The 25,379-nt window shown below is 55.2% G+C and overlaps 8 protein-coding genes across 8 annotated transcripts; 3 read left to right on the top strand and 5 right to left on the bottom strand.

Annotated features, from left to right (window-relative positions):
* Positions 1 to 1,177, bottom strand: ACO1O0_001868 (histidine-specific methyltransferase; the record flags this gene model as incomplete). Its single annotated transcript, XM_083191347.1, has 3 exons — positions 1 to 77; positions 135 to 826; positions 879 to 1,177. 3 exons carry the CDS (start codon positions 1,175 to 1,177, stop codon positions 1 to 3), a joined length of 1,068 nt encoding a protein of 355 aa, XP_083052561.1.
* Positions 1,178 to 9,700: 8,523 nt separating this feature from the next.
* On the bottom strand, positions 9,701 to 10,797 carry MEU1 (S-methyl-5-thioadenosine phosphorylase; the record flags this gene model as incomplete). Its single annotated transcript, XM_083191346.1, has 3 exons — positions 9,701 to 10,104; positions 10,184 to 10,675; positions 10,770 to 10,797. 3 exons carry the CDS (start codon positions 10,795 to 10,797, stop codon positions 9,701 to 9,703), a joined length of 924 nt encoding a protein of 307 aa, XP_083052560.1.
* A 1,100-nt stretch (positions 10,798 to 11,897) lies between these two features.
* Positions 11,898 to 14,916, top strand: ACO1O0_001866 (uncharacterized protein; the record flags this gene model as incomplete). Its single annotated transcript, XM_083191345.1, has 3 exons — positions 11,898 to 12,127; positions 12,184 to 12,578; positions 12,668 to 14,916. 3 exons carry the CDS (start codon positions 11,898 to 11,900, stop codon positions 14,914 to 14,916), a joined length of 2,874 nt encoding a protein of 957 aa, XP_083052559.1.
* Positions 14,917 to 15,914: 998 nt separating this feature from the next.
* RIB3 (3,4-dihydroxy-2-butanone-4-phosphate synthase RIB3) lies at positions 15,915 to 16,690 on the bottom strand (the record flags this gene model as incomplete). Its single annotated transcript, XM_083191344.1, has 2 exons — positions 15,915 to 16,552; positions 16,627 to 16,690. The coding sequence occupies 2 exons, from the start codon at positions 16,688 to 16,690 to the stop codon at positions 15,915 to 15,917; spliced, it is 702 nt and encodes a 233-aa protein (XP_083052558.1).
* Positions 16,691 to 17,607: 917 nt separating this feature from the next.
* COQ3 (S-adenosyl-L-methionine-dependent methyltransferase) lies at positions 17,608 to 18,465 on the top strand (the record flags this gene model as incomplete). Its single annotated transcript, XM_083191343.1, has 1 exon — positions 17,608 to 18,465. One exon carries the CDS (start codon positions 17,608 to 17,610, stop codon positions 18,463 to 18,465), a length of 858 nt encoding a protein of 285 aa, XP_083052557.1.
* Positions 18,466 to 19,129: 664 nt separating this feature from the next.
* ACO1O0_001863 (SUMO ligase MMS21) lies at positions 19,130 to 20,277 on the bottom strand (the record flags this gene model as incomplete). Its single annotated transcript, XM_083191342.1, has 2 exons — positions 19,130 to 19,252; positions 19,321 to 20,277. The coding sequence occupies 2 exons, from the start codon at positions 20,275 to 20,277 to the stop codon at positions 19,130 to 19,132; spliced, it is 1,080 nt and encodes a 359-aa protein (XP_083052556.1).
* Positions 20,278 to 21,954: 1,677 nt separating this feature from the next.
* On the top strand, positions 21,955 to 22,654 carry ACO1O0_001862 (PAS domain-containing protein; the record flags this gene model as incomplete). The annotated part of the gene is made up of 2 exons (XM_083191341.1): positions 21,955 to 22,005; positions 22,256 to 22,654. 2 exons carry the CDS (start codon positions 21,955 to 21,957, stop codon positions 22,652 to 22,654), a joined length of 450 nt encoding a protein of 149 aa, XP_083052555.1.
* Positions 22,655 to 23,429: 775 nt separating this feature from the next.
* On the bottom strand, positions 23,430 to 24,392 carry ACO1O0_001861 (Formamidopyrimidine-DNA glycosylase N-terminal domain-containing protein; the record flags this gene model as incomplete). Its single annotated transcript, XM_083191340.1, has 1 exon — positions 23,430 to 24,392. One exon carries the CDS (start codon positions 24,390 to 24,392, stop codon positions 23,430 to 23,432), a length of 963 nt encoding a protein of 320 aa, XP_083052554.1.
* Between the last annotated feature and the right edge of the window lie 987 nt (positions 24,393 to 25,379).

The following is a 25,379-nucleotide window of genomic DNA, read 5'->3' as shown; positions in this document are numbered from 1 at the left end:
TTAATTAACTCCTGATACAGCACTATCGGCATCGCCTGGTTGATCTCCGTCATTTCTAAGCTTCACTAGGTACTGGCCTACAAAGATGTCAGTATAAGCTAGGGAAGGGGGGAAGGCGGCCTTCGGGAACTCACGAAACTCGGAACCCGGGGCTTGCCAAATCTTGGTGGCAATCAGATTTGACTTCTCGAACATGGTTTCCACGTCATCCTGGCTATACTTGTGGGAGTCAAACCAGTCCATTTCCTCTCCTTTCTCGACGAACCGGCCATTTTCTCCCAACTGAAAGTCATGGTTGGCACGGAAAAAGAACCGGTGCCGAGTGGGATTTTCGAGCTCCGCCAATATGTCCCAGTCTTCCTCCCGGAACCAAGTCTCACCCACCAGGCGATTGGCGTGGTCGAATCCATTCAGGAAGAACTTCTTGTAAAGGTCATCGCGCGAATGGTAGGCCGCCCAGATCTTGTCATCGTCTTGGGAAACAAGATGCGCGTCCATTCCGACAAGAAGCATGTCACTCGGACGAAGAATGTTGGCCCATTGCCTGACCTTATCCAAGGCTTCTGACCACGGGTCATTGCAAAGGACTGAGCCAAGTGACAAGAAGAGACGGGGACCCTTGATCTGCTGGACCCATTTCAGCCCGTCCTCGAACGTGCCCCACAAGCCAGCACATTTAACGACGGACCTCCCGTCAGAATGCTTGTTCTCAAGATATTTGACATTATGCTCCAAAGAGGCTTTGGATATGTCGAGCGCGAGGTATGTAGCCTCGGTACCTGTCCTCTCAAAGGCGGCTAAGAGATGCTCAACCTTTCGGGTATCTCTGCGGCTTGCATGTCAGTCTGCTCCACTCTGTGATACTTCAGGCTACTCACCCAGCTCCTAGATCAATCATGGTAACCCCGGCTTCGACTTGATCAATGATACTACCCCCATTGGCATCGAATATGGCGATCTCGTCATGAGTCTGGTAGAATTCCGGAGTAAAGATGATCTCATTCCAGATTGGGAGGCCGACGTCGTCGTACAGCAGCTCGTCTGGGAGGGTCGGCTTCGCTTGTGGGTTGTACGCAGGCTCGAAAATTCTTTCGAGTCTCTGTTTGACATCTCCCTTCATATTACTTCCTCCGATGTCCTCCACACGGCCGTGGCCAGGCAACTGGAAGTGCCCCATGGCGGTAGAATCGAGTCAACAAGGTATAAACAGGACACCCCAAGCCAGCGATAAAACAAGCCAAGAAGAAGAAGCCCCAAGGTAGCAAACGAGGTGGAGCGAAAGAACGAGTCCAATGCAATGGCACGGTTGTGCGGTTGGCTGATGGCGGCACTGGGTAGTGGTGAACGAGTCTTGGTTGTGTGGTGTTGTCAGAGGGGGGAAAGTTGACGGTCGGCCACGGCTGGCCAAAATTTTATACCCGCAGCCAGAGATCTTCAAATTAGATGGCCATTGACGAGACGAGAAAACTTGGAGCGGTGAATGAGAAAACAAGGAGAACTGTGTGGCCGAAGAACAGCAGCAAACGACGGGGGATCCAAGTGATTCACCACGTCACCAGGTCTATGTCTCGCATTGCCAGCCGATTCACCATAGAGATGGACGCACCGCTGTTATCAAATTAGCAACGAACTAATTCCCCTCCTGCTGGAGACCTGGAAGGCTTTGTTGTGGGACAATTGTTGATGAAGAGAACAGGTCGGAGATGACATGGAATTGTTTGAGTACCTCACCTCAGGCTACCCCAGCAAGTCACCCTCGTAGCCTATTGAGGCGAACTGACCATAACCGGGGTTTGATCCCCCGGAAGGGTGTTCCTCCACATTAGAGCGGCAGCATGGAGGGTGTCATTGCCTCCAACTGTGGCCCTATTGGCAACGTCACCATTGGGGATTTTTCCCCCTCTACTCGACCAGAAAAGGCATCACTCTCCCATTTACTTGGTCGATTCCTAGGTACAGTACTCTGTACATACACGCTTCCCAGCTTGACGAATCTACGCTGGGCCTGAGTCCAGCTTCCATGGACGACGCAATACTGACCGAAACGCCCATTCCCCCGGTAGTGCGGGTTTCCAGGATCATCCCGCCAAACTCCACGTGCTTATCGAGGCCACAGGGAGGACGGCCTCGAAACCTCACAACTTACATATTAGTTGCAAGAGAAGGGGGTTGGTTGGAGGGGTCGGCCAATACTGTGCGAGGAATGGCACCTGCGGCGGTCTTGAGCGGACAGGCAAGGGTGGTGCAGGGGGGCTTGTCTTGCCTCGGCCGCTATTGGAGGAGAGCTAACACATGCAAGTCATGCTTGAGGTCCATCCCAAATGACAGGCGTTGGGGAAGGGCTCGCAGAAAGCTTGATTGGCTGATCCAACACCAGACAATTGATATAGCCACGGCGAGTACGATCTTCACAGCGCGGTGCGACCCCTCCCCCGCCGAGCAGACGACGATCCATCAGATAGCAGAGGATATCCTACTACTAATACTAGTCTGCGATGTACGTAGTAGTAGTAGGACCCAAACCTATCTCCGCAAGAGGCGTACACGACAGGACAACGGCTTTGATCCCTGTGAATATGTTTCTGGGATAGGAATTGGGTTGTAAAATGGTTGACTGGTCGGCGCAAACCCCAGGTCCGTAACCGGCCCCTGGCCGATCCGCAAGCCTATTCCACAGCACTCCTCTGTAAGTACGAAAAAAAAAAGTCGAGATAATACAACGTCTCGAGCCCCATGCGAGGCAACAGGCTACGCCGCTTCGCTGCTGCGCCCAGCGTCTGCCCTAGGCTTGTGGTTGGCACAGTGTGGGGTTGAGGCAAGACCTAAAGACCAAAGGGCAGTTGGAGATACGTGCGCAGGCGGCCGCAGAGGACAGAACATCTCCGGAGCTGTGGAATGGCCACACGTACGTATTCGTACCGGCCAAGAACAGGCGCCCACCAACCAACATCACAACAAAAAAAAATTGAGCCGAACTTCGGACGTGCTGGATACGGTACTGCAAAGGTGGATTGGTTGTTCCCAAAAGGGACCATTGAGAATTTGAGATTAAGGGTGGGTAGTGCAGGTTCAACGAGGATACAGTGACCAGGCTTTGACAGGAGGGAGAGGGGGTGCACCATAGTAGTACCTACTGGTACTATGTACATCCTCCTGCTCGTAGTATTAGTACGAGTAGGTATTAGCTCTCGTGCTCGCAGGTGTGTGCTCAGATGGCTGCTCGTCAGGAGAAAATTCGGGCAGGGTGCAGGTACGGGCACAGCTATGGGCACAGCTATGAGCACAGCTATGGGCACAGGGAGATTCGATTCGGTGTGGCAGTGGCCAGTCGAAGCATCCCTTCAGAGTGGTCTCTCATCAGTGGTGCGTCTTGTGGCCTGTGCGAACTACGAAAACTCCTATTCCCACCTGCATGCGTCCTCGTGCAGTAGTGTCCAAGCGGTCATGTATGTAGGAATTTCCACAGAACCGCAGGCTGCCCACAGGTAACAGGTTGCCCACAGGTTGAATTTTGACAGGATGTGGGCTGGCGCCTGGAGGGCGGAGGTCCGGAGCCCTGACCACATCCGGATCTGGCTCCCCCAGATAAGTGTTTGCGAACCACGGGTACGGAATACTGACATCCGTTTTAGTCCAGAGCTTCCAGGCCTTCAGGGATATGCGATGCGGCTCGTTACCCTTGTGGGATGGGGGACGCTCCTCGGGGAACCCAGGCGCGGACACGCATGGACAATACTTATCATGCCGTTTTGAGGCGAGCACAGTCTCGTCTCCCTGGAACCAAGCACCCAAGCACACAGGCACCCAAGGCAAGCGAGTCTGGGCGCAAACCCTGGGTTGCGTGGAACGGACGCGTCAGTTTTGCGGACTGCCGATGCACGAGAGGCTCAAAAGAGGCGCACGAGCGGACGAACAGGGCATCTCTGCAGGGATGCAGGGCAACGCGGAGTGAATGCGCTTCGCCGGGCGTGTGGTCGCCGCTGGTATGCGCGCCTGTGTGGGTGATCGAGATGGGGCCCTGTCCCCCCTCGATATAATTGGAGTCGACGACCTGCCAATGCTGCCCATACGGGTCCCCATATTACCTTGCTGCTGAATGCTGCTGCCCTGTCCTGCGCATCCATGCGTCGAGATACTGCACAGTATTCTGCGAGCCTTGCAAGCACCCAAGTACACCCACACCCCTGAGGGGAGAGAGCATGGGCATGCCCCAGTGAGGCCAACGTACATACATACACCAGACAGTACCACGTTTGTTGGCAAGCCCGCAGCGGAGATTTCCAGGGCTCGGCGACGGTCATGGATGAAAAAAAAATCTCGAAAAAAATCTCCAAAGGCCTCGTGCGATATTAGCCGGAATACGTACACACAGAACTCGACGCGAGCGCTGTTGGGCTGAGGACGGTGGTTGGGGGCAAACCAATATCAGCTTGAACCATTGCGAAGAGCGAGGTCTGGACCTCTGCTATTATATACTGTGGTCAGTCATTATTACATGGCAATGGGTGCTTATTCAAAATCGCCTCCCCCCCGGGAGCCTTGAAGCGTAGACAGCAACGGGCCAGTACGAGTATGTTTCCTTGGGCTTGGGCAGGGCTGTCGAGCTCGTTGGGCTAACTGGGAGTCTACTAATAGTCTGAGACATGCTGCGGCTGGGCGTGCGTGCGGCATGCGTCCTCGAGACATACATATGCACGTGCCAGGCAGGCGTAGCGCCTCATGACAATCGGGGAATTCAAGGTTGCTAACTGGCGAAGGGCTCTTGTCATGTCAGCATGCACCATGCAGCGGAGGAATGTGTGTGTATCACTGCGATGATGGCAGTGTTGGAGAGGGATTCCTCCAGGTTGCGCCTCGTGGATCAGACAGATCTGTCTTAACGACCCTGAGGCCAGGTCTCGGCACTTACAATGTGGCGCCTAGTATGTAGTATTGCATACTATGTAGTACGTAGGTAGTACTACGTACGTAGGCGGCCGGATAGACTACGAGTACATGTAGTAAGTATGTAGTCACGAATGACGGCGGACTATAAAATCCTCGACTACCCCTGGACGCTGCGCTTAGATCCTGGACCCATGTGCACACGCCATGTCAAGGAGCCGAGAGAAAGTTTTTCTTACACTTTCGTGGAGGGTCGCCATTCGTTCGTCTCCGTTTCGTTCGATGTCGTTACCACCCTCGTCACAGCTGTCTCTCTTGCAGCCTTGCCATGAGTCTGCAGGGTTCGAAGGAGGAAGTTGAGCTGGCCAACCGCTACACCGCCACGCCAGAGATTCCTCAATTTCTCTGACATCTCCTGGGCGAGACAACTACGATCTGAGGGGCGCACATAATAATCTACTGCAATGGGGAAATGTTTCCCCCATTGCATCGTCCCGTGATGCAGGTTAAGCAGCAGGCGACTACTACATAGCATATAAGTAATATAATATGCTTTGGCACCATGGTGCCCACGACGTCGATGGCGGCGGTTGGGGTTCGGCTCTTGTTCCGAGCCGTCTTCTGCGGCCAGCGGCCGGCTCGATGCTCTCTCCTGGCCCTTACAATGGCCGATAGCTTCTTGGCATGTCGGCATCAACTTGGCTTGCCATGGCTGGATGCAGGAATAGGGACCTGCCCGCTCAACTCGATCAGGTAGGTAACAATCGGAACGGAGGCCGGGGTTACCATTCCATGACGCTCCGAGTACTTGTACATAATACTAGTATCTTGGTGTCAAGATGCGCAGGGTTCTCGAACTTTCTGTCGTCTTGGGACTTGCAGCGTTAGACCTTAACAAAGCGAGCTTAGTCCCCCACCAATGAGACCAACAAGGCAGGGGTCCCACTCTCGCACACGGGCCGGGCCTGGCCTCCGTTCCCCGTCAGAAGTCTGACAGCAGCTTGAAACGAACTCCATGCTGATCGACAGAGTTTACGGGCAAACAGACGGCGGAGTCTCTCGACTAGTGTCAACTCTGCGAGTGCGGAGCTAGTGGCATAGCGGGATAGCTTATATGCAGCATGCACGACCCGTTGGCTAGTCGTTGGCGTCGACGCGCCGTCACGGAGTCGACTATGCCGGCGTCGGGAGGATGCTCCGGAACGAACCCGGGGAGCAGGGCCGGGTGGAGGAGTGGATTGCGCAGCAATTGCCCCTACATACAGACTACATTAGCACTATGTACGGAGTATAGAGTACGGAGTAGTATTACTACATCCGAGTAGTTCTTGCAGTACTCGTACAGTGCGACTCGCCTGAGACACGTGGCCGTTGACAACCGGCCGGCAACCTTCGGGGGTCCGAGGTCCTTTGGGTGCTTGTTGGCTTGGTGACTTGTTGGCCTGATGACTTCTTCGCTGTTGGTGTTCATACAGAGGACTGGTTGCGGATACTCCGTACAAGGTACGAAGACAGGAGATCCGAGGCTTGGGCCCCATGTCCCCCTGAGTCCTACTTCTTGGAAAGTGGGGAATGGACTCGGCGCCAGCGGTCGGCGGCGACAATGTCGTGGATTCAGGTGTTGGTAACGGACCATGATATTCTATCTGGCGTCTCAGCTGTGGGCAATGTTGATCTGATTTGGCCGTTCGGCCGCATTGGACTGGGACGAGGCTGAGTAACAATCAACCGGGGGCCCGTCGGCCTCGAATGCACCTGCCACCTAATTACTATGTACATACGGAGTACTGTTAATACTCTTCCGACTTGCCAGCTGCCACTTCACATTACGCAACGGGCAGTTCCTTCTGGATTCTCTCATGCTCGCATTCTGAATTGGTGGATTGGTGGTGGCGCCTGCTGCAGTGCTCTTCAATCGACGTACGTGAGGCGTGTCGTCGATGGACCAACAGCGCGTCGCCATGCACTCTTGGCCCCCTGGGAGTGCCTTCCATTGGAACACAGTTGCATCATTGCATGTTGCCCCCATCCACGACGACAGCCGCACGCACGCACGCACAGTCGCATAGCTCCCTAGGCGGTCGCACACGCTCGCACACACGAGACACGGATGTCGCCCACTCGTACCATCGCACATAATAGTACAAGTATGTGTGCACACACACACTCAAGACACGCTTCTGCATTGCTCGGACGATGAGGTGCTGAGTTGCAGCAGCCGGCCTTGTGCGCCAGATTCGCCGATTCGCAGTTGAGGTGGTGGGGGTGTCCTGCACGCGGCTTGACGTAAGGAGGCGCTCTGCGATATGAGGCTCGACGGCCGTGGCGCTACGGAGCACAGTGCAATAATACTTCATGTGCGTGCTTCGTACAAAGTACGAGTATGTATCTGATTGTTTTCAAGAGCCCCTTCGAGCCCTGTGCAATGTCGATAAGTGTCTCAGCCGCCGGCGGGCTTCCATTGCCATCTGCTCGATGATTCGACACCAGCTCTCCCTAGCTTGATACAATATTATCCAATATCTCTACCAATATCTCGACAATATCTTGCCAGGACCAGGCTATCATCCGTCTTGGCCTAGCCCACCGACCTGGTTCAGGAGCCCAGGACGGAGATTGGGGAAAGGGAAAAGTGACAGATCAACTTGCATTCGTCCAACGTCCAACAGGATCTCATCGTCTCATTCATGGGTTATGACTCGTGGGTATGGTCATGGTCCTGGAGTCGTGGACCAGGGACGCCGCCACCTTGTTGCCTCCGACGAGTACCTTACCAGTTACATACATAGTAGGAGGTATTATTCCTGGGCAGACAAAGTTGCCATCCAGAAACGACTCACATGAGCACCAGCGGCGGCGACCCACCATCTGCGTACGACCTGCGGCGCTGCGATGCTGCGCTGCCCGCGCACCAGCTGCACCAAAGTCGGCAGCTGAACCGTTGAAGACAACTGGTTGTCAATGCAGGGTCCATGTCTGCGCAAGTCACCGCTTCGACACGAGGCCCCCGAATCCATCCCCCCGTCCAACCCGTCCCCTTTCGTCTATGTGCATCGCTAGTGTCGACGCACCACCCAACAACCAACACCACCAACACCACCAACACCACCGTCATCACCAGAAGCAGCGCCATGTACAGCGCAGCTGTGCATCTTACCAGGGCCTTCCCACATCCTACCATGTCGAAGTCCCCAGGGGGCGCGAAGGACGAGTGGGGGGACAGCCATGATCCTCCCGCGAGGGGGGGGTTTCTGATGTTTATCTGGTACCAATACGGGGTACGGATACAGAAGAGGAAATCAGTTGTTGGGCGAAGCTCCTTCATGTTCTCACGTTTTGTCCCTTTGCTCTTGGTTTTTGGTTTTCCCATGGGAAGGCTCCGTGGCGTTTCACGCTAATAGTGTCAAGCAACAGTGCCAACCGGGACACCATCGATACATGGTTGCTTTGTTGATCAGTAACCATAGCCGACGGCCGAGATCTTAACTGATAGGTATCATGTAGATGATCGTGGTGACAACAGTGGCGTGGTGCCGCGGGCGCGCTGCAAGAGGCTCCTGCAGTAGGCCGGTGATCTCCTTTGCATCGCCCGTCATCGTTTTGGAAGATGCCGACCATCGTGGTACGTCCGAGGAGATCTCGCTGCACCTTTCCAGAAGCACCTCCTCCCATAATGACGGGCCAGACACAACTGCCGACTGCCCAAGAGGTTGGCACCTGGCATCACCCCCATCATCTCCCATGTGCATGACGCCTCACCCAGGAAATTCCGCAGAATCAAGCGGTCAGCTGGCAACCCCCAAGATACGTACTTCATACGAAGCATTGCATGGTGAATACATTGTAGCAACCAACGTATGGATATCGTAGAGGTCCTTTTGCATGGGGGCCAGACGAAGGTGTGCACGTTGATGGGTCCCGAAGGACAGGATCATGCCACGCTGTGTAACCTCCAGGGGCAGGCATTCGATACCCCTTTGGGATTGCTTTACGGATGTAAAGACAGAAGTTGCGTGTGGCCCCTTTTGGATGTAATTGCGTTCTGGATCCGAGCTCAAAAGGAGGTAGATAACTCACCAGATCCAGCCAATCGCATCACCAGGGCCCATGGCCCATGGCCACGAAGCATGTCCCCCTTGCGAGGATGCGAGGACAGCGAAGGTCGCCGACGACGGACGTCGTAGGCAGAGACATACCGTATGCCAACGGAGCCCATCAGCTGGGTGCCCGCGTATTAACGGAACAGAGCCTGACATCCCCACGTCCTGTCGTGTCCACACAACACAATCTGTGATGCGGCAGGCAGCAGAAGAGGGGAAGACATTGCACATCATCATTTGCTAGTCGTCAAGAAGGGGAGCGGGAGGGAGCGGGCGCGCGTGCGCGCGCGCGTGTGTGTGTGTGTGTGTGAGTGTGCGTGCCTATCCGCATTGTCCACTCAGGATCTGGAGAATCTGATTCATTCTAGGAAGCGATTGAGTGGTCATGGGCCGTGTTTGCCGTCGTGCGTCGGCTCTGGCTGTTTCCTTCTTCTTGCAAGAAGGCGGTTCTAGACTGTTATCACCGCGCGGGGTAGCCAAGAGGCTTGGACAGGCGCGTGCAAAGGACAAATCCCGCCTTACCATTCTCCGTCTATGAGAGCTAGTCTATCTTGTCCAACGTGAGCAAAATATCACGCGCGTGGAATGTGACAAGGAGTCGCTATGGAGAGAGCATCCCGCACACAAAGGCACAGACGGTCAGTGGCCCGGCAGGTCCAGCCAACAGCCTCTGGGTTTAGGCAAAGACATATCCAGAACCTGGTCTTCTAGGGCACTCACGACTTCCAGGCGTCAGGGAAGAGATACTCAACCCTCTTCATGGCCTCCGGGTCTCTTCCTTCGGCCTTGGTCATGAACTTGAGGCCGCCCTGCGAGTAGCCCTCGAGGTGCTTGGCCATGACCAGATCGCTGTTGTCGAGCTGGGAGAGCTGGTCGAGCACGGCGCCGACGAGGCGCTTGGCGTTCTGGCTGTTGGCCTTCATGAACTTGCCCACCATCTCGACGTTGACGTCCTCGTACGAGTGCCAGCAGTCGTAGTCGGTGGCCATGCAGATGGGCTGGTAAGCGAGCTCAGCCTCGCGCGCGAGCTTAGCCTCGGGGAGGGTCGACATGTTGATGACGGAGCCGCCCCAGGAGCGGTACATGTGCGACTCGGCGCGGGTCGAGAACAGAGGGCCCTCTGTCAGAAAGATGGTGAGTTGGGATTCCATTCGGTCACACAATGCGAGAAGACAGGGAGAAAGAGGGTAAAGACTTACCCATGCAGATGACGGTCCCTTTTTCGTGGAGCACGACACCGTCGCCGTCGAGGTGCTCGGCGCACGTCTTGATGACCTTGGCCAGGTTGTCGTCAAAGGGGTCCGCGAAGCCGACGTGGTTGACAACGCCGCCCTCGAAGAAGGTGAAGGGGCGGATGCCCTTGGTGCGGTCGATGACCTGATCGGGGACGACAAAGTCCATGGGCTTGATCTCCTCCTGGAGGGAGCCGACGGCAGTGAAGGCGATGACGCAGCGGACGCCGATATGGCGCAGGGCGGCGATGCTGGCGCGGTTGGGGACCTCATGGGGCGCGTACTGGTGGTGCAGGCCATGGCGGGCGAGGAAGGCAATGTTGACGCCGTTGTGGGAGAGGATGTGGATGGGCGAGGCGGGAGGGCCCCAGGGGGTGATGGGGTTGAGGACGGCGATGGGCTCGTAGCCTTCGAGCTGGCCCAGCCCGGTGCCGCCGATGACGGCAATGTGGACGGGCTCTGTGAGGTTGAGGGGAACTCGGGGTCAGGAGAAGATCTCACGAGAAGCAGACTCTTTGCCCCAGGCTGCTCCGTGGGTGAGTTGGGCACATACTGTCAAAGGTGGTGGGGAGGTCGCCCATGGTGACGGTCGGCAAGCGGCGTTGCTATGAGATGAGGTGGGATGAGGTGAAAAGAGCGTTGCGGCCGTCTTCGACAGGGCAATCGTATGAAGCAAGTCTGTGATCTTGGTGAGACGAGATCAAAATGAAGGCGTGAGAGGCGTGAGACGGGGTGACTGAGTCGGAGTTGCTTGGGCTCGAGAGTAACCCCACCACGACCACCACCAAGGCGGCAACAATCAGGAATTGCAAGAGAAATGGCGCGGACCAGACGGGGGCCACATAATTGGTGCCTAGTAAATGCCATAATACTGCCCCCGAAGCACGTTGGCCGTGCAAGTGTACGGATATAGCCATTGGTATTAGTGCTTACAGTATTGATACCGTCGTGCTGCTCTACTCAGTACTATCTTGTGTCAGATTCATTCGCACGCGAAGTACTCCGTACCAGAGTGAGACCCAAGCCCCTCCTACACATAATAGTACTGGGTGATAATCATGCCTTGTAATTACTACATAGTATCTCATAGCCTTTGCGAATACGTTTGGTTGAAAGGCTTGGTATATGGAGCCTCTCACTAGTCACGTTTTACAAGGCTCTCCGTGCCGTTAGGTGCTTGTGCTACTAGGCACTTCGCTCCCGTCCCGTTGATGCCCAAGCGGCATCCTGCACCATGAGGTTTATCGGTGGCGTGGATTCGCAACAGAAAAAAATCAGGCGGGGCTTATCGATAAGCCCAACAGCCACCACCGGGCATCCAACGGCCAGGGAAGGAACCACGGCGAACTGAACGGTTTTGAACTTGAGAACCACCTTCCCCATTCACTATACCCGCAGGCTCACAACAGTATCCTGCTTCTTCAACACCATTCTATCCTCCACCTTCAACGGGGCCGCTACAAGGGATTGTTTACACCTAGAAATTCCAGATATCGCTGGCGACGTCACTCATCGAGCAGCTTACAAACAACAGCCCCGCCAACTTACATATTTCTACGCGGGGACGGCCAATTTTTTACGACGCAACGCCTTGACTCAAGACTACCTTCGCCGACTCTCCCTCGCCGGTTCCTCACATCAGGCCCCTTGCCTCCTGGCTTGCAATAGAGAAGTCGTCAATATGGACACCGATAACGCCGTGTCACGGCTCCCGGAGTACGCCAACATGCCCTCCACGTCTCAGTCCACCGACTCGGGCGAGACCATCGAGGAGAGATGCTTCTCCGCCGCCCTCATCTGCCTCGAAGGCCATTACACACAGTCTCCTCCTATGGGGCCCTTGACTACAGCCAGAGTCAACTCATTAATAGCCAAGACGCTGGAAAAGACGCACACGTGCAGGAAATCTCGGTTCGCATCGCCTGGATCACCCATGGCAAACTTGTAGCGCTGACCGTGATACTCAGGGAAGCGCTTTCGCGCAATGTTGCCATCTGGATCTGGCTCACAAGGATATTTGCCGCTGCTATTCCCAGCCTCACCACTCGCTCTGTGGGGCCTCTGTCGAGCCTCAATGACCCAGAGAAGGGCGTCAGTCCCCAGGAGAGCACCCGGTTCATAGTGATGAATCATGCCTCCATCAAGGATGATCTCACAATGCTTATTAAACTCATGCACATTGCACGTAACCTCCTGGTTAATGCCGAGCCCGAGGTTCCCCAGGATATATGCGCTGCTGTTCACTTTGACCAAATGGTCTATCAGACCATCATCCTTTGCGTCAACGTCACAAGCAAGGGCTATGACGGCGAAATCCTAGACGATGCGCAAAGACAGAAACTCTCCGAGATTACCGAACATTGTGAGTAGCTAGTTGGTTGTCTTGGTAACTGCGCCCCCCCCTCTAACCAAGTATAGACAAAAAATTGCTGGTTACATCCCTCCAACAAGCACATAACTGGACGGCCAAGCATGACCGGAACAAAATGTCATTTTGGTTCGACGTGCTTTTCGACGACGATGGCGGCTATGCTGGATCTGACGATGGCTTGGGCGACGGCTCAGGGTTTAGGCCGGATGTTGCAAAACAACAAGTTCAACACTGGCTAGATCGAAACTCGAGAATGTGCGACACGGCGAGGAAGTTGCTCAAAGACTACGCAGATAACCATGCCGATAAACCCCCCGGAAAGCTGGCTCCTATACGACCGCTGGCGTGGAACTGGTTACCTAACGGCATGACGCCAGGCGAGATTGAAGACGGAGGAAAGAAGGACGAAAAATTCAGCCCAGTGTGGAATCCAGATGAGCCCGACAAGTTCGAGCAGGACCGAGCCTACGGTCGGGTCTCCCGAGAGGTCGATACATGGTGGCTCAAAGCTCGTGATCCCAACTATGATCAGTACGTTGTGCCGATGCCGACGATTGAGATGGCTCAGGCACGCCTTGAACACTGCAAGCAGAACCTTGTTCATCGGTATTCTCATTCATACCGGGGAGAGCACTCTCTTGGCTCTGTTGCAGCCGAGCAGGAGTACTCTGACCAAGATCATTGCTCCGACTGCCACTGCCACCATGACCATGAGGATGATGAGCACGATCACGATCATGATTACGAGTGCGATCACGACCACGAACCCGATCAAGAGCACGAACATGAGCACGAACATGACCATGACCATGACCATGAGCACGACCACGAACATGATGAGGACCACGACCCAGACTGCCCACATCATCACCATCATTGTCATCACCATCATCATCATCACCACCACCATGACCACGATCACGATTATGCGCATGAGTACGTCGAGGATATGATGGACGACGACGAAGCCGATGACGACGAGTCCTATGGGGACGGCCCGTTGACCGGCCTGCTCACAGAAATACCTAACATCTTGGATCCTAAACAAATTGAAGCTTTACATATGATTGTGAAGTCTTGCATCTTGGACAATGCTGGGTCCGGGCTGACCCGTGCAGGAGAAAATCTGCAAAAGACGCGGTGCCGCATGTTTTTAGCCTTGGACTGCGGTAAGAGCTTGCTGAGGGAGTTGCTGGTCTTCATCGCTGTGTGGGAGAAGGATGAGCAGTCTCTCATCTTCCAGGTCACCACGCAGATTGTTGAGGCACTTCATCATAGTGCTCTGATACCATATGCCTGGAATGTCCTGCGGATACCTAAGGATATCATCTCGCCGGGCCAGACCGTTCTCCTGCGCCTCGTCAACCACATGTTCCGCGCCCGTGTGAACAGCCCCGTCGCACAGGCGCCCAAGGACCCCGAGTCCAAGGACATCAAAGTGGTGCACTTCCTTTTCAGCTTTTTTCGGACACGCATCGTTCCCGAGTGCGCAGCTCTGATGCATCTTCAGACGCAAATCCGGGAAGGCCAGGTCGACCCATCCGAGTTCCCCGTTGACAGCTGGGACATGGATAGAGCCCTGGACGGTCTGGGCCAGTACCTAGACTTTCTCACCACGGTTGCCGAGATGCTTGACACGCGAGAAGAGCTCATCAAATGGGAGGCCGTCCATGACTTGCTGGTAATCCTCAACGGCCTCGAAGCAGCGGTGCCGAAGAAACCACTTGTCGAACTGCCCAAGAAGTCTTCTTCGGCCGCCGACGATAACATGGTCGAACGGCCTTACTCGACAATTGACGGTCGCTCCCCTTCCCCCCCTCCACCACCTCTACAGGAACCGGCACACAAGTTCCCGTGGGCCGGAATCAAGGGGCAGATCTTCGCCATACTGGCCACCCTCCTCCAGCCGCCGGCGGGCCAGAGCAGCCCAGGGAATCCCAAGGTCCAGATGCAAATCGTCCAATGGAATGGCATTGTCCCGTTGTTGAATTCGTGCGCTTACGACGACCACAATCCCTTCGCCAAGGAACGTGTAACCATTTGCCTTAAATGGCTGCTGGACGGGTGCGAGACGGCCAATGCCTTCTTCCGTGAATTGGTCAGCATGGCGCCGCAACCAAACCTGAAACCCCCTCCGGGAGGAACAACGGTATCGACGATCAAGGTCGACGGCATCTTGGGCGACGTCAAGGTTCAGGTGCGGTCCAATAGCGCTGGTCCTGTTCTCGATCCCAATGGTGCCCATGAGGCCGACGAGCTCGTGAAGAGGACAGCAGGTCTCAACCTGAATCAGCCCACGGGAAATATCGAGGAGGATTTTATGGCATAGGCGCCAGGAACCTCGCCTAGCCAAGTACGCCAGTTCAGCGAGACACCGTGGACAGAGGCCGAATTACTTCGCGCAAGGACGGGGGAAATCACTCTCGAACATCCATTGCCGCCGCGCCGACGGACAGCTAAGCCTCTTTTGATGAAGAAATGGGCAAAGAATGAAGATAATCGCTACGAATATCATGGTCATCATTGGTTAGCGGTTTCACGCCGGTGGAACCACCACCAGTATGTTCAAAGGATACTGAGGCAGTTGATAAACCCCAGCTCGATCGTGAATGCCGACTGGAGAAGCCCTCTAGACTTCGACATACCCCCGATATGGCCGAGGCCAAGACATCACGAATCAGATAGCCGGGACGACCTGGGAAACCCGTCCGGCTCGGACAGCAAGGAATAAATCCCCCCCAGCTTTAGAGTCGCCGAGTAGGGCGGTATGAGGAAAAGACGGGTATTGATGGAGACAGCTGTATATATTGGTACCCTGGATGATACAGAGATCCGGGAAGAGCGACCGGGTGCCGGGCGTGTGTAAATTGGGGGTTGTATATTCACAGCGGAGAACTCTGGACTGGTTTCTCAATATGCATTGTCCAGGGGAGTCGGTGTCTCATCTTCAATACATACTCAAGCGAGTGGTTTAAACTGCGTCAATTCTTTTCCCTTCACGATCAATGACTGCAAAACCTATGATGTCAAGGAGTAAGAGGATGTGGGTTTGCAAGCGCTATCAAGACTCCCCTCCATCTCACCAAATGTGCAAGGGTAGACAGGGAGGCGGAATAAAATCCATTCAAGTGATTCTCCCGGTATAAAAAACGATTCTATGTCCCAAGAAACAACCAAGGAGATGCGTGGGTTAATATGTACCATATGCATATACAAAACGCCGACATACGCTTCTCTCCGCACGCACAACATCTAGTTACTACTCCGCGCGTGATCCCCTCTTCTTCCCCTTCTTGTACTTTCTTTTTTTTTTCTGGTTATTCCCTCTTACTCGCTAGTCCCGTTCTTTTGCAGCTTGCCCTCAGTCTTCTCGACGTAGTCGACCAGGTCGGCGATGGTGCAGACCTTGATCCCCCACTTGCGGCCAAAGGCGACGCAGTCCTCACCGCGCAGCATGCCCGGGTCAGTGTGCAGGGCCTGGCCGGGGACGGGCTCGCCGTCGCTAACAAGCTCGCAGATGACGCCCGCCTCGAACTTACCGGCAAGGCGACAGAACTCGGTGGCGGCCTCGGTGTGGCCGCGGCGGACGCGGACGCCGCCGGGGCGGGACAGCAGCGGGAAGACGTGGCCCGGGCGGCGCAGGCTGGCCGACGTGGAGGCCGGGTCGGCGAGGACGCGGCAGGCGAGGGCGCGGTCGTGGGCGCTGATGCCCGTGGTGACGGAGGGGTCGGCGGCATCGACGGAGACGGTGTAGGCGGTGCTGCGCGGGTCCTCCGAGTTGGCGACCATCTGGGGCAGGGCGAGGGTCTGGGTGCGCGCGGTGGAGATGGGGGCGCAGATAAGGCCCGACGAATGGCGGACCATGAAGCCCATCTTCTGGGTCGTCATGTCCTGCGCGGCCATGATGAGGTCGGCCTCGTTCTCGCGGGACGGGTCGTCGAGGACGACGAGGAACTCGCCATTGCCTGTTGGGGTGGTGGCCAGAGGGCCGAGGTTAGCGATGGGGTGTGGGGAGGGATACGGGGGAGGGATGGCGTACGGAATGCCTCAATGCACGAGGGGATGGAGTCGAATTGACTGTGGTCTATCGTGGTGGAGGGCATGATGACTGGAGGAGGCGCTCGTTCGGCGGGAGATGCGAGGGAGTGTTGAGGAGTCAGATGGCTTCGGCGGCGACGACTTTTCTAGAGCGACGGTCACCCCGCTGTGGTGGTGGTGGATGGAGGGGTAATCGAGGGTCCCTGAGAAACGTGGAGGCGAATAGCGAATAAAGTTCCAACACAGCAGACACAACAGATAGCCAGTTGGAGATGAGGAGCGAGAGCAGGCGAGATGGGAGAAGGGAAGGTCAGCAGGGACGGGTCATCGCGAGAGGCATTGAGTAATGTACGACACTAGCAGCCCCAGGCGCGGGCTAGCAGGCCCGGGGATGCGTATTCAGAAGCATGGCAGGCTGAGGCACGATCACAAGTGACAAGGTCCCAAGGTTGCCCCGTGCCGAAGGAGGAACGGGGCCCAGCGACAAGTCCCGCAGTTCCCGCACCATGACTCCATGAGGTGACCACGGTCCTCGGCCTCCCGGCTCAGGCTCAGCTCAGGGCCGAACATCGCTGTGCTGCACCAGTCAAGTTTCTACGCGTTTCCAGGGTTCCATGTCGGTGAGACTACCATTGACAATGTCAGCTGATACGAGTACTATCACATACTTCGTAGCATCTCCTGCACCGGCGCCTTAGTACTACTACTGGCCAATGGCCCCAACAAGACATGAGAATTTGAAATCCCATCTCATCGCTGACTTGGGTCTGACAAACTGTCGGGTGGAACCACCTGTAGAGGCTCTAGAGCGGGCTGTTGTCGCTGGTGGCCCGTCGCTGGTGGCCCACCAATCCGCCACCACTTGTGCCCGTGTGCTTTGTCATCCACCGCCCAACACCCTGAACCTCCACCGTAGCTAACCATCCTGCGCCGACGCGACCACCACCACCACACGCGTGTCTTCCCCGTCGCTGCTCCCTCAATGGCTGCAAGGTTCCGGTCCGCGGTCATCCGCCTTCCATCTCTGAGGGTAGCAGCCCGGCCGACTCCACTCATCATCCCAACATCACAAGCACGAGCTCCAGTCGTATCATCACGATGGCACTCGACCTCGTCCGTCAACCCCGATGAGGTCTCCCACTTCAACGCCCTCGCCGCCGACTGGTGGGACCCTCACGGCTCCTCCCGCCTCCTCCACCTCATGAACCCGCTCCGCCACGACTTCATCAACGCCTGCCTCGCCTCCCAGCCCGAGCCGCGCCCGGCCTCCCTCTCCTACCTCGACATTGGCTGCGGCGGTGGCATCTTCGCCGAGAGCGCCGCCCGCCTACCCACCACCGCCCACGTCACCGCCATCGACCCGACCCCCTCCGTCCTGGCCGTCGCCAAGGCCCACGCCCGCAAGGATCCCGCCCTGGCCGCCAAGCTATCCTACCGCCAGACCTCCATCGAGCACCTGCCGCCCGCCGAGCACGATGTCGTCTCCGTCTTTGAGGTCATCGAGCACGTCGACCACCCGGCCGCCTTCCTCGACAAGGTGCGCCCCTTTGTTCGCCCCGGCGGCTGGCTCGTCATGAGCACCATTGCCCGCACCTGGGTTAGCTGGTTCACGACGAACCTCGTCGCCGAGGACCTGCTGGGCATCGTGCCTCCGGGCACGCACGACTGGAACAAGTACATTAACGAGGACGAGCTGCGCCGGTACTTTGTGAACAAGGGGGGCTGGAACAGCCCCCGCGTCATGGGCGTGGCGTACGTGCCGGGAGTGGGTTGGAGGGAGATCCAGGGCAGCGAGAAGGTGGGGAATTACTTCTTCGCCGTGAGGAGAGACTTTGAATAATTGGTTTGGCTGTGATGGATGGGAGAAGTCCCCGATACTATGTTCTTCCCGATCTGACCATGAGACGTCGGTCGATGGAGCTTGTATTATCATAATGTACACTACATGTAAAACGTAGGTATGTAAGAGTACAAAAATACGCAGCATGATACCCATGGCGGGTGCTGCGCCCGAAAATCTGACCCTGTAGGGAGATCTTCGAAGCATGAGGGACCAATATTTACATCCCAAACTGATACTACATCTCGTGAGTATCTTGCACGAGGCTACCACTTATGGCAGCAACAAGGCCCTGCCCAGAGCTCAGTCAAGGCCGGCCACGAATTCCGACCCGGAGCAGCCTGCAAATACATATCATGGGCTTTGCCAGGAAGATTTGTCCCACCCCGAGGCCACCCAATGGTGCAACTTGACCCGAGTCCGTGGATATGCCCGGACAAGTCAGCCCTATTCCCTTGCGGCAGACCGCATCCGCATAGGTGTTTCTTGGCCAGCAGCGCCAGAGGATTAAGCCCGCAGAGGGACTCGTCTGGCAATCATAGAGCCTAAGCAGACACCTTCAAAAGATACCCGGCGAAGACACACATCAAACCGTGGGTATCGTTTCTTTGGTCGGCCCGTTATGTACCTTCTTTTTTTTTCCGCACTCCTAACGGTCGTAATCTCATTCTTCCCCGGATTCGACATCCATCTCGTGATTCTCGTTGGCCTGCTTGGCGCGCTGTATCCTGCGGAGGACGACCTGGTCGAGGTAGAAGTCATGCTCAAACCTCTGCAGTGTGAATCTCTGTATCATATGCGTCAGTTCTGTCCTCCAAAAACACGCCAACCAGTTAATGTCAAATGAATACACACCTCTGAGCAGCCCGTCTGCGGACACTCCTTCTCCCCCCAACCGCCATTCTTCAAGTAGTCCAGAATGGCATGCTTCTCAAACGTGTGCTTGCACTTCCTGTTGCTGTACGGCTGTTCCAGTGGCCGCAGCGTCAGCGGGCAGTTCAGACTAAGCACCTCGCGCGCCACGGCCAGGTCGTCGTCCGAGTCGTCGCCATCGGCGCCCCCAGCCGTCCGGCCGTCCGCCCCCATGACGGGCGTGCCGTCGGCGCGGAACCACTGCGATGCGTCGGGCAGAGGAGCATCATCCTCACCGGCCAGACCGTCGTGCCATAGCTTCTTGAAGGAGACGTAGTCGTTGTCCAGGGCGTAGCGCTCATAGTTGGAGATGGCTTCGTATTCGGTCGTCTTGTGGGCGCGGAGATCGCGTAGCGCGTTGAGGGTGCTGGGCGCGGGGGGAAACTGGCCATCCTCCTCCTCGGCCCCGGGTCCCGTGCGCCGGTTCGTCATGGCAGTCGTGTACATCTCGCCCAGGACGGCAATAGCGTCCTCGAGGGCGACGCGTTGGTCGATGGTGCGGCGCGTGGCCTCCTCAGAGCGCTGCGTCAGGGCCTCGACATCGGCCTCGATCTTGGAAATGTGCTTCTCGAGGCGTTCCTCCTCGGCCTGCTTGTCGAGGCCGCGCTCCTGGCGGCGTGTCTTCAGCTGCTCGAGGCGGTGGCGCTGGGCCTGCAGGCGCTCCTGGAGATCGTAGACGCCGTGGCCGAGGTTGCGCAGCGCGTCCTTGATCTGATTCTGGTAGGCGAGGGTGTCGCGGTTGCGGGAGAGGTCGCCGAGCTTGTTAATGGCAGCCTGGCTGAGCGGGAACGAGGGCGGCTCATAGGCGACGGTGGCATTGCCAGACCCGAGGGCGGTCGTCTGGCTGGCTGACTGCACAGCGCCGCCACCGCCGCTGCGGTTGACAGGTCGACGAGGCATTTGGTGATATATCGACCTTTGCAGAGGTTCCCTGGACCCAACTTTCGGTAGTCTTGTGGTCGGGGCCGGCCGTCTCAGTCATTAGGCCGGAGGTGGAGAGGCGAGCGCGTTTCGACGCGTGAATCTTGGAGATTTGTTACAGTGCACCTCGGTGGCGTGGAGAGGCAGTGGACGTCACCCGCCTTTGGGCCAAGAGGTGGTTACTAAGTTAAAAACCTTCAGATGTGCCCCAACAAACCATAAGGTACGAAGCAGATGACAATAGATTTTCGAACTCATAGTGACTTCCATAATAATGGTACATAATATTATATTTAACCCCATATCGAATCCCCGGATATGCTTTGTGCACAAGTGTATAGATTAGGCGTCGTACTGGCAGATGGACCACTACCCTAGAGGAATCGACACATGCTACGCCTTTACACCCACGAATCCCATTGACCGGGTGCTTCCGGTATTGGTCAAGTTGTTATCGTAAATAATCTTCTTTATAGTCGGCTCAGCTTGATTGAGGTTTCTCCGCTGTTGGTTTTGGGGAAATGGTGCGTCTCGATCCCCTCAGATCAATCGGGGTGGCTTCCCGTTTGATATTGGCTGCGAGTGGTCATAATTGCCCGGTGGCTGACAATTCAAAGCCACTCAACAGCGTTGTGTCATACGGATACGGAGGATGATAACTGAGAACTGCCCAGAGGCCTTTAGCGGACGTGGAAGAGTCTGGGCAGCCCGCAATTGGCAGACTGAATGGTCCTTTCGGGACAGACCTGGTCAAATAGGATTCCAAGAGCATAACACCATATATCATGAGATACCAGCACTGTTTCAGATGCCGTACTTGACTACTTGTGCTATTGTGGCACGGTGGCTGCGTGGCACAAGCCCAGAGATTGCCAACTCGTCGAGTGAACCAGGGTCTATTGCCCGTTGGTGAAGCTGGAGGATGGGCATTCCGCGGCTGAGTGCAGGACGTACTGCAGCAGAATCAACCCGACTCACTGGGAAACTTCTGATGACGGAATGGCTGAAAATGCTTTGGAGCTTGACTCACCTGAGTGATGGGATTTTCATGGGATTCTTGGAAAGGACCCCAGATTCTAGGGCGGGAAAAGCGGGGCGATGGACAGAAACCGATGGCGAGCCGCAAGATCGATGGGAAGCTGCATGCCACGCCAGCATATCTCCCGCCCATCGCACCGCATCGATCATCTTCTTCCATCCACCCCTGATCATCGGCCCAATCCGAACAACTTCGGCGGTCGCTGGCCACCGTTTCTTGTTAAGCATGCGGCCCTTCCCCCCACCTTTCCCGGGCCTCGCCCGCCCGCGGCCACTAACAGATCTGTCCGCACTGATACCTACCTCTACGCTGTCTACTGGTGCTGTCGATCGTGGCTTGCTCTGTCCAATATTTGGCATCCCTCCTGTGGCCCACCGAACTGTAATGCGGCTCACACCGCTGGGGCTAGGCGTTGGCGGCGTTTGCTAGGATCTAGTAGACTGCACCATGAGAGTCACCGGGCCCATGGGGCACCGATGCCTTGACACATACAGTGACGAATCCGTCGGTTCTCCATCTCGATCCATGGGCGGGAGAGCAACAAAACCCCATCAAGCCACTTCTCATAAATTGCATCTGGCCAAGAAACTCGATAATTCCCATACCTGCACGCTATCATGGCTTCTCAGCTACCGCCCATGAACCCCTGGGAGGCACAAGCCATCAATGTAATTCTCCCCACCCTGAACTGACTTTGGGAAAATATTGTGATATCTGACCGTCTTCTCCAGCATGGATTTCCTGACCAGACGGAGTCTGAGCAGTTGGGGTTGGACCCATCAATTCCTCGATCCCAGGATCCCCTCATCTTCCCGGGACTCTACTGTCCCAGCGGGTTTGACATAATGTCTATCTTGGTACTATACCTTTCACCATAATACAGACAGCATGATACACGTGGAGCTAACGGTACAGCAGCTGCAAGTCAAGGGCCGGCCATATCCCACCATCGAGCTCGGCCCCATTGACGGCTCTGTCTCTCTCGTCCTCTGCGATCTTGAACTTCCCGATGCCCCCATAGTATACGCGTCCGACTCCTTCCTCGATCTCACTGGTTACTCCCGCGATGAGGTCTTGGGTCGAAACTGCCGTTTCCTGCAGACACCGGGCGGCACGGGTTCAGCTCCCGGTCCAGCGGTGGACAAGGCGGCTGTCCAGCGCATATCCCAGGCCGTCCACGCCAACCAGGAGATACAAATCGAAATTGACAACTACAAGAAGAATGGTCAATACTTCACCAACATTCTCAGCATTATACCTATTGAGATAGGTTCTCACCCCCATCGCTACGCTGTTGGTTTCCAGTGCGAGGCATGAAGGGGCCATCAGTCGCACACGACGATACTTGCAGGAGATATATATAACACCCATCAACGGCCTATCCCTTTGGAAATTTCCTTTCATATTGTCGATTACGAATTCGGCATCGGTCCTAGACGGCGGCTTCCAGGCACTTGCATGATACCAGGGTCAGAACGTTTTTTTCTTTTCTTTTTTTTCTCTCGATACGACATGACTTTATGATATGCATAAGATTACCGGCGCTCCTAGGCGCATATACAAGGCTTGAGTATTATGACATCATCGTGTATTTTTCTGGGTTGCATGTATTGGCGTTATTACATATAGCGGAATTTTCTCCTCATATGCATTGCTTCGGACGGGGAAGAAAGGCCTTAGACATCTGCTTCTAGGCAGGGCGCAAGTTTTGTGATTCAATAGAACTCGGCTGGTATGGCGGTCTGGGCATGGTAGGCTAGAAGTTGACATCTCTTGGTATTTGATATATCACCCGTCTTTGATCGCTTGTAGTAGAGACTCTTGAAACAATGCAACGGGAACCGGTGTGTCACTTGCAATCCATCCAACTCATGATTCCCTCTAACATTCAAATTCCTTGTGTAGTAATATTTAGGGTGAGTTGTATACTCTTTTTTTCTTTCTTTGTTTGTCATTTTGCCCTGTATAGTCATTTTGGGAGCCGAGTTGGTGAACTCGAACTCACCCCTAGTCTATTATACAATATTGGTTCTAAAGCTCTCTTGCAAAATCGCTATCGCTGTACACATCTAGAACGCTCTATTGGAAGAACTCACTTTCTCAGCCGTTTTGATCTCCGGCGAAGAATGCCCGCATCTTCATCTTCTGCTTCCCGCTTCACGAGCTTCGCGGGCGTGGATTCTTGCTTCCCGCTCGTCTTGATCTTACTCTTGGGCTTCTTTGGTAATTCCTCTGCCTCCGCCTCTAGTTTCACACCAGGTACCTTGCGTGGCTTTTTATGCGGCGTGTCCGGGGACGTGGCCTCGATTGGCTCAGTCTTAACCCCCGGCGCGACCCGGCCAGTCTTCTTCTGCACAGCAGGCGCGTAGCAACTTGTGCGCCCTCCGACAGTGATAAAGGCCAGCTTCTCGCCATTCGGCAGCTTTGAGGTGGACCCCTTGGTGCCCTTGTCCCACCTGTGGTTGAAGAGCCAGTGCTCCGGAAACTGGTCGGAGTCTCCTAGTTTGTCCACTGCCGTCTGGCAGACATACCGGATCGACTTAAAGAGCTTCGCGACTTCAGCATCGCTGAAATCATCGCAGTACTGCTCTGGGTGGAGCTTTGCCTGGTACAGGGTCTCATCGGCGACCCAATTTCCTATGCCACTGATCATGGTCTGGTCGAGGAGGAAGGCCTTGATGGGTACGTGTCGTGCTCTCATCTTCTCCTTCAGATACGTCTCTGTGAAGATGTCCAGGTCTACAACGGGATCGGGTCCGTTTTCCTTGAGAGGAGAATGCTTTCGGATGTCTTCGCCTGGGCAATCGACCAAGCGTATCCGACCAAAACGGCGTGGGTCAGTGAAAGCAACCTCCACTTCCGGCTTCCCCTCGGCCGTGAACTGGAGTTTCCAGAATTTGGGGGGCCATTGGTCCTTCTCTGACTCTTTCATCTTGTTGTAGTAGTTGGTGTATGCTGTTTTCTCTCCTTTGATGTGAACCCATCCTAGAAGCTCAGTCAGTGGGGCTCCACGTTCGGCATTGGTAGCCTTAATACCTGTCATTCCAAAGTGCATTACCAAATGGGGCGGTTTGTCAAGAGTTATCCTTGGATCACCTTTAGTAGTAGCACATACCAAAGGGCTGGGGAAGCACTCACCAGAAATATTTCCCCTGATTTCCCGCTGACACAACCTGGCATTAAATGTCAGTCTTTAATGGCGGCTCCAATGTCGAAAGCCGGCTGACCTTTTTGCCCTCAAGGCCTTTCACAACATCCGCACCGGTAGTTCCAGCTTTACCAAACACGTTGGCATCGTCAACGGCGACGGCTTTGCCTATCCGCTTTCCGACTAACTTTTGACGAAGGAAATGGACAATTCTGGCCACTGTCTATTGTTAGTGTGAGTACCGGTAAGGCAGATGGATTGTGAGAATGAAGGTGCTTATACCTTCTGCTATTTCAGGCATCGTGGGCTACTGTTATTGGGTTTCAGATACTGCGACAAAGAAGTGATAAAGGAGGGGAGCGTGAAAGCGATTTAACCTGTCACGGCGCGCCCTTTGCTCTTAACGAAGACACGGGCTCAACACGAGACCACGTGATCCGCTTATGTAATTCGATGGGGGTGCCCCACAACCACCCACCTACATTTTCTCGGCGCGCCAACTTTTTTTCTTTCAGTTTCTGCATCAACATCCAAAGCTCCCACAACAAAATGGTAGGTTTTCTTCTCCTTTCCCATTGCCACCTCACCTCAACCTTCCCCTTCCTTCCTGATGACAGATATAAACCGCAAACTAGAGTCTTTGACCTCTTGGAATGAAACATGTTTTACACGTCAGTCTGAAAGACGTTACCTTCCACGCATCTTATGTTGACAGAAGATTTTTTGAGAGCCTTTTGCTGATATTTTATCTAGACGCCCGTTGCCAAGTGGACAATGGCGGGAGCCACGGACTCTGCTGTCCAATAATTTCGGTATGTTCTATGCCCTTGTTACCTCTCCTTTCCTACATGATGATCATTTCGTATATATATACGCTGGAAATTACCGTCTGAA

Source organism: Amphichorda felina (genome assembly GCF_050947745.1).
Source record: "Amphichorda felina strain 45539 chromosome Unknown scaffold_2, whole genome shotgun sequence".
Classification (NCBI taxonomy): Eukaryota; Fungi; Ascomycota; class Sordariomycetes; order Hypocreales; family Bionectriaceae; genus Amphichorda; species Amphichorda felina.
This window is presented reverse-complemented; position numbering and strand designations above follow the sequence as displayed.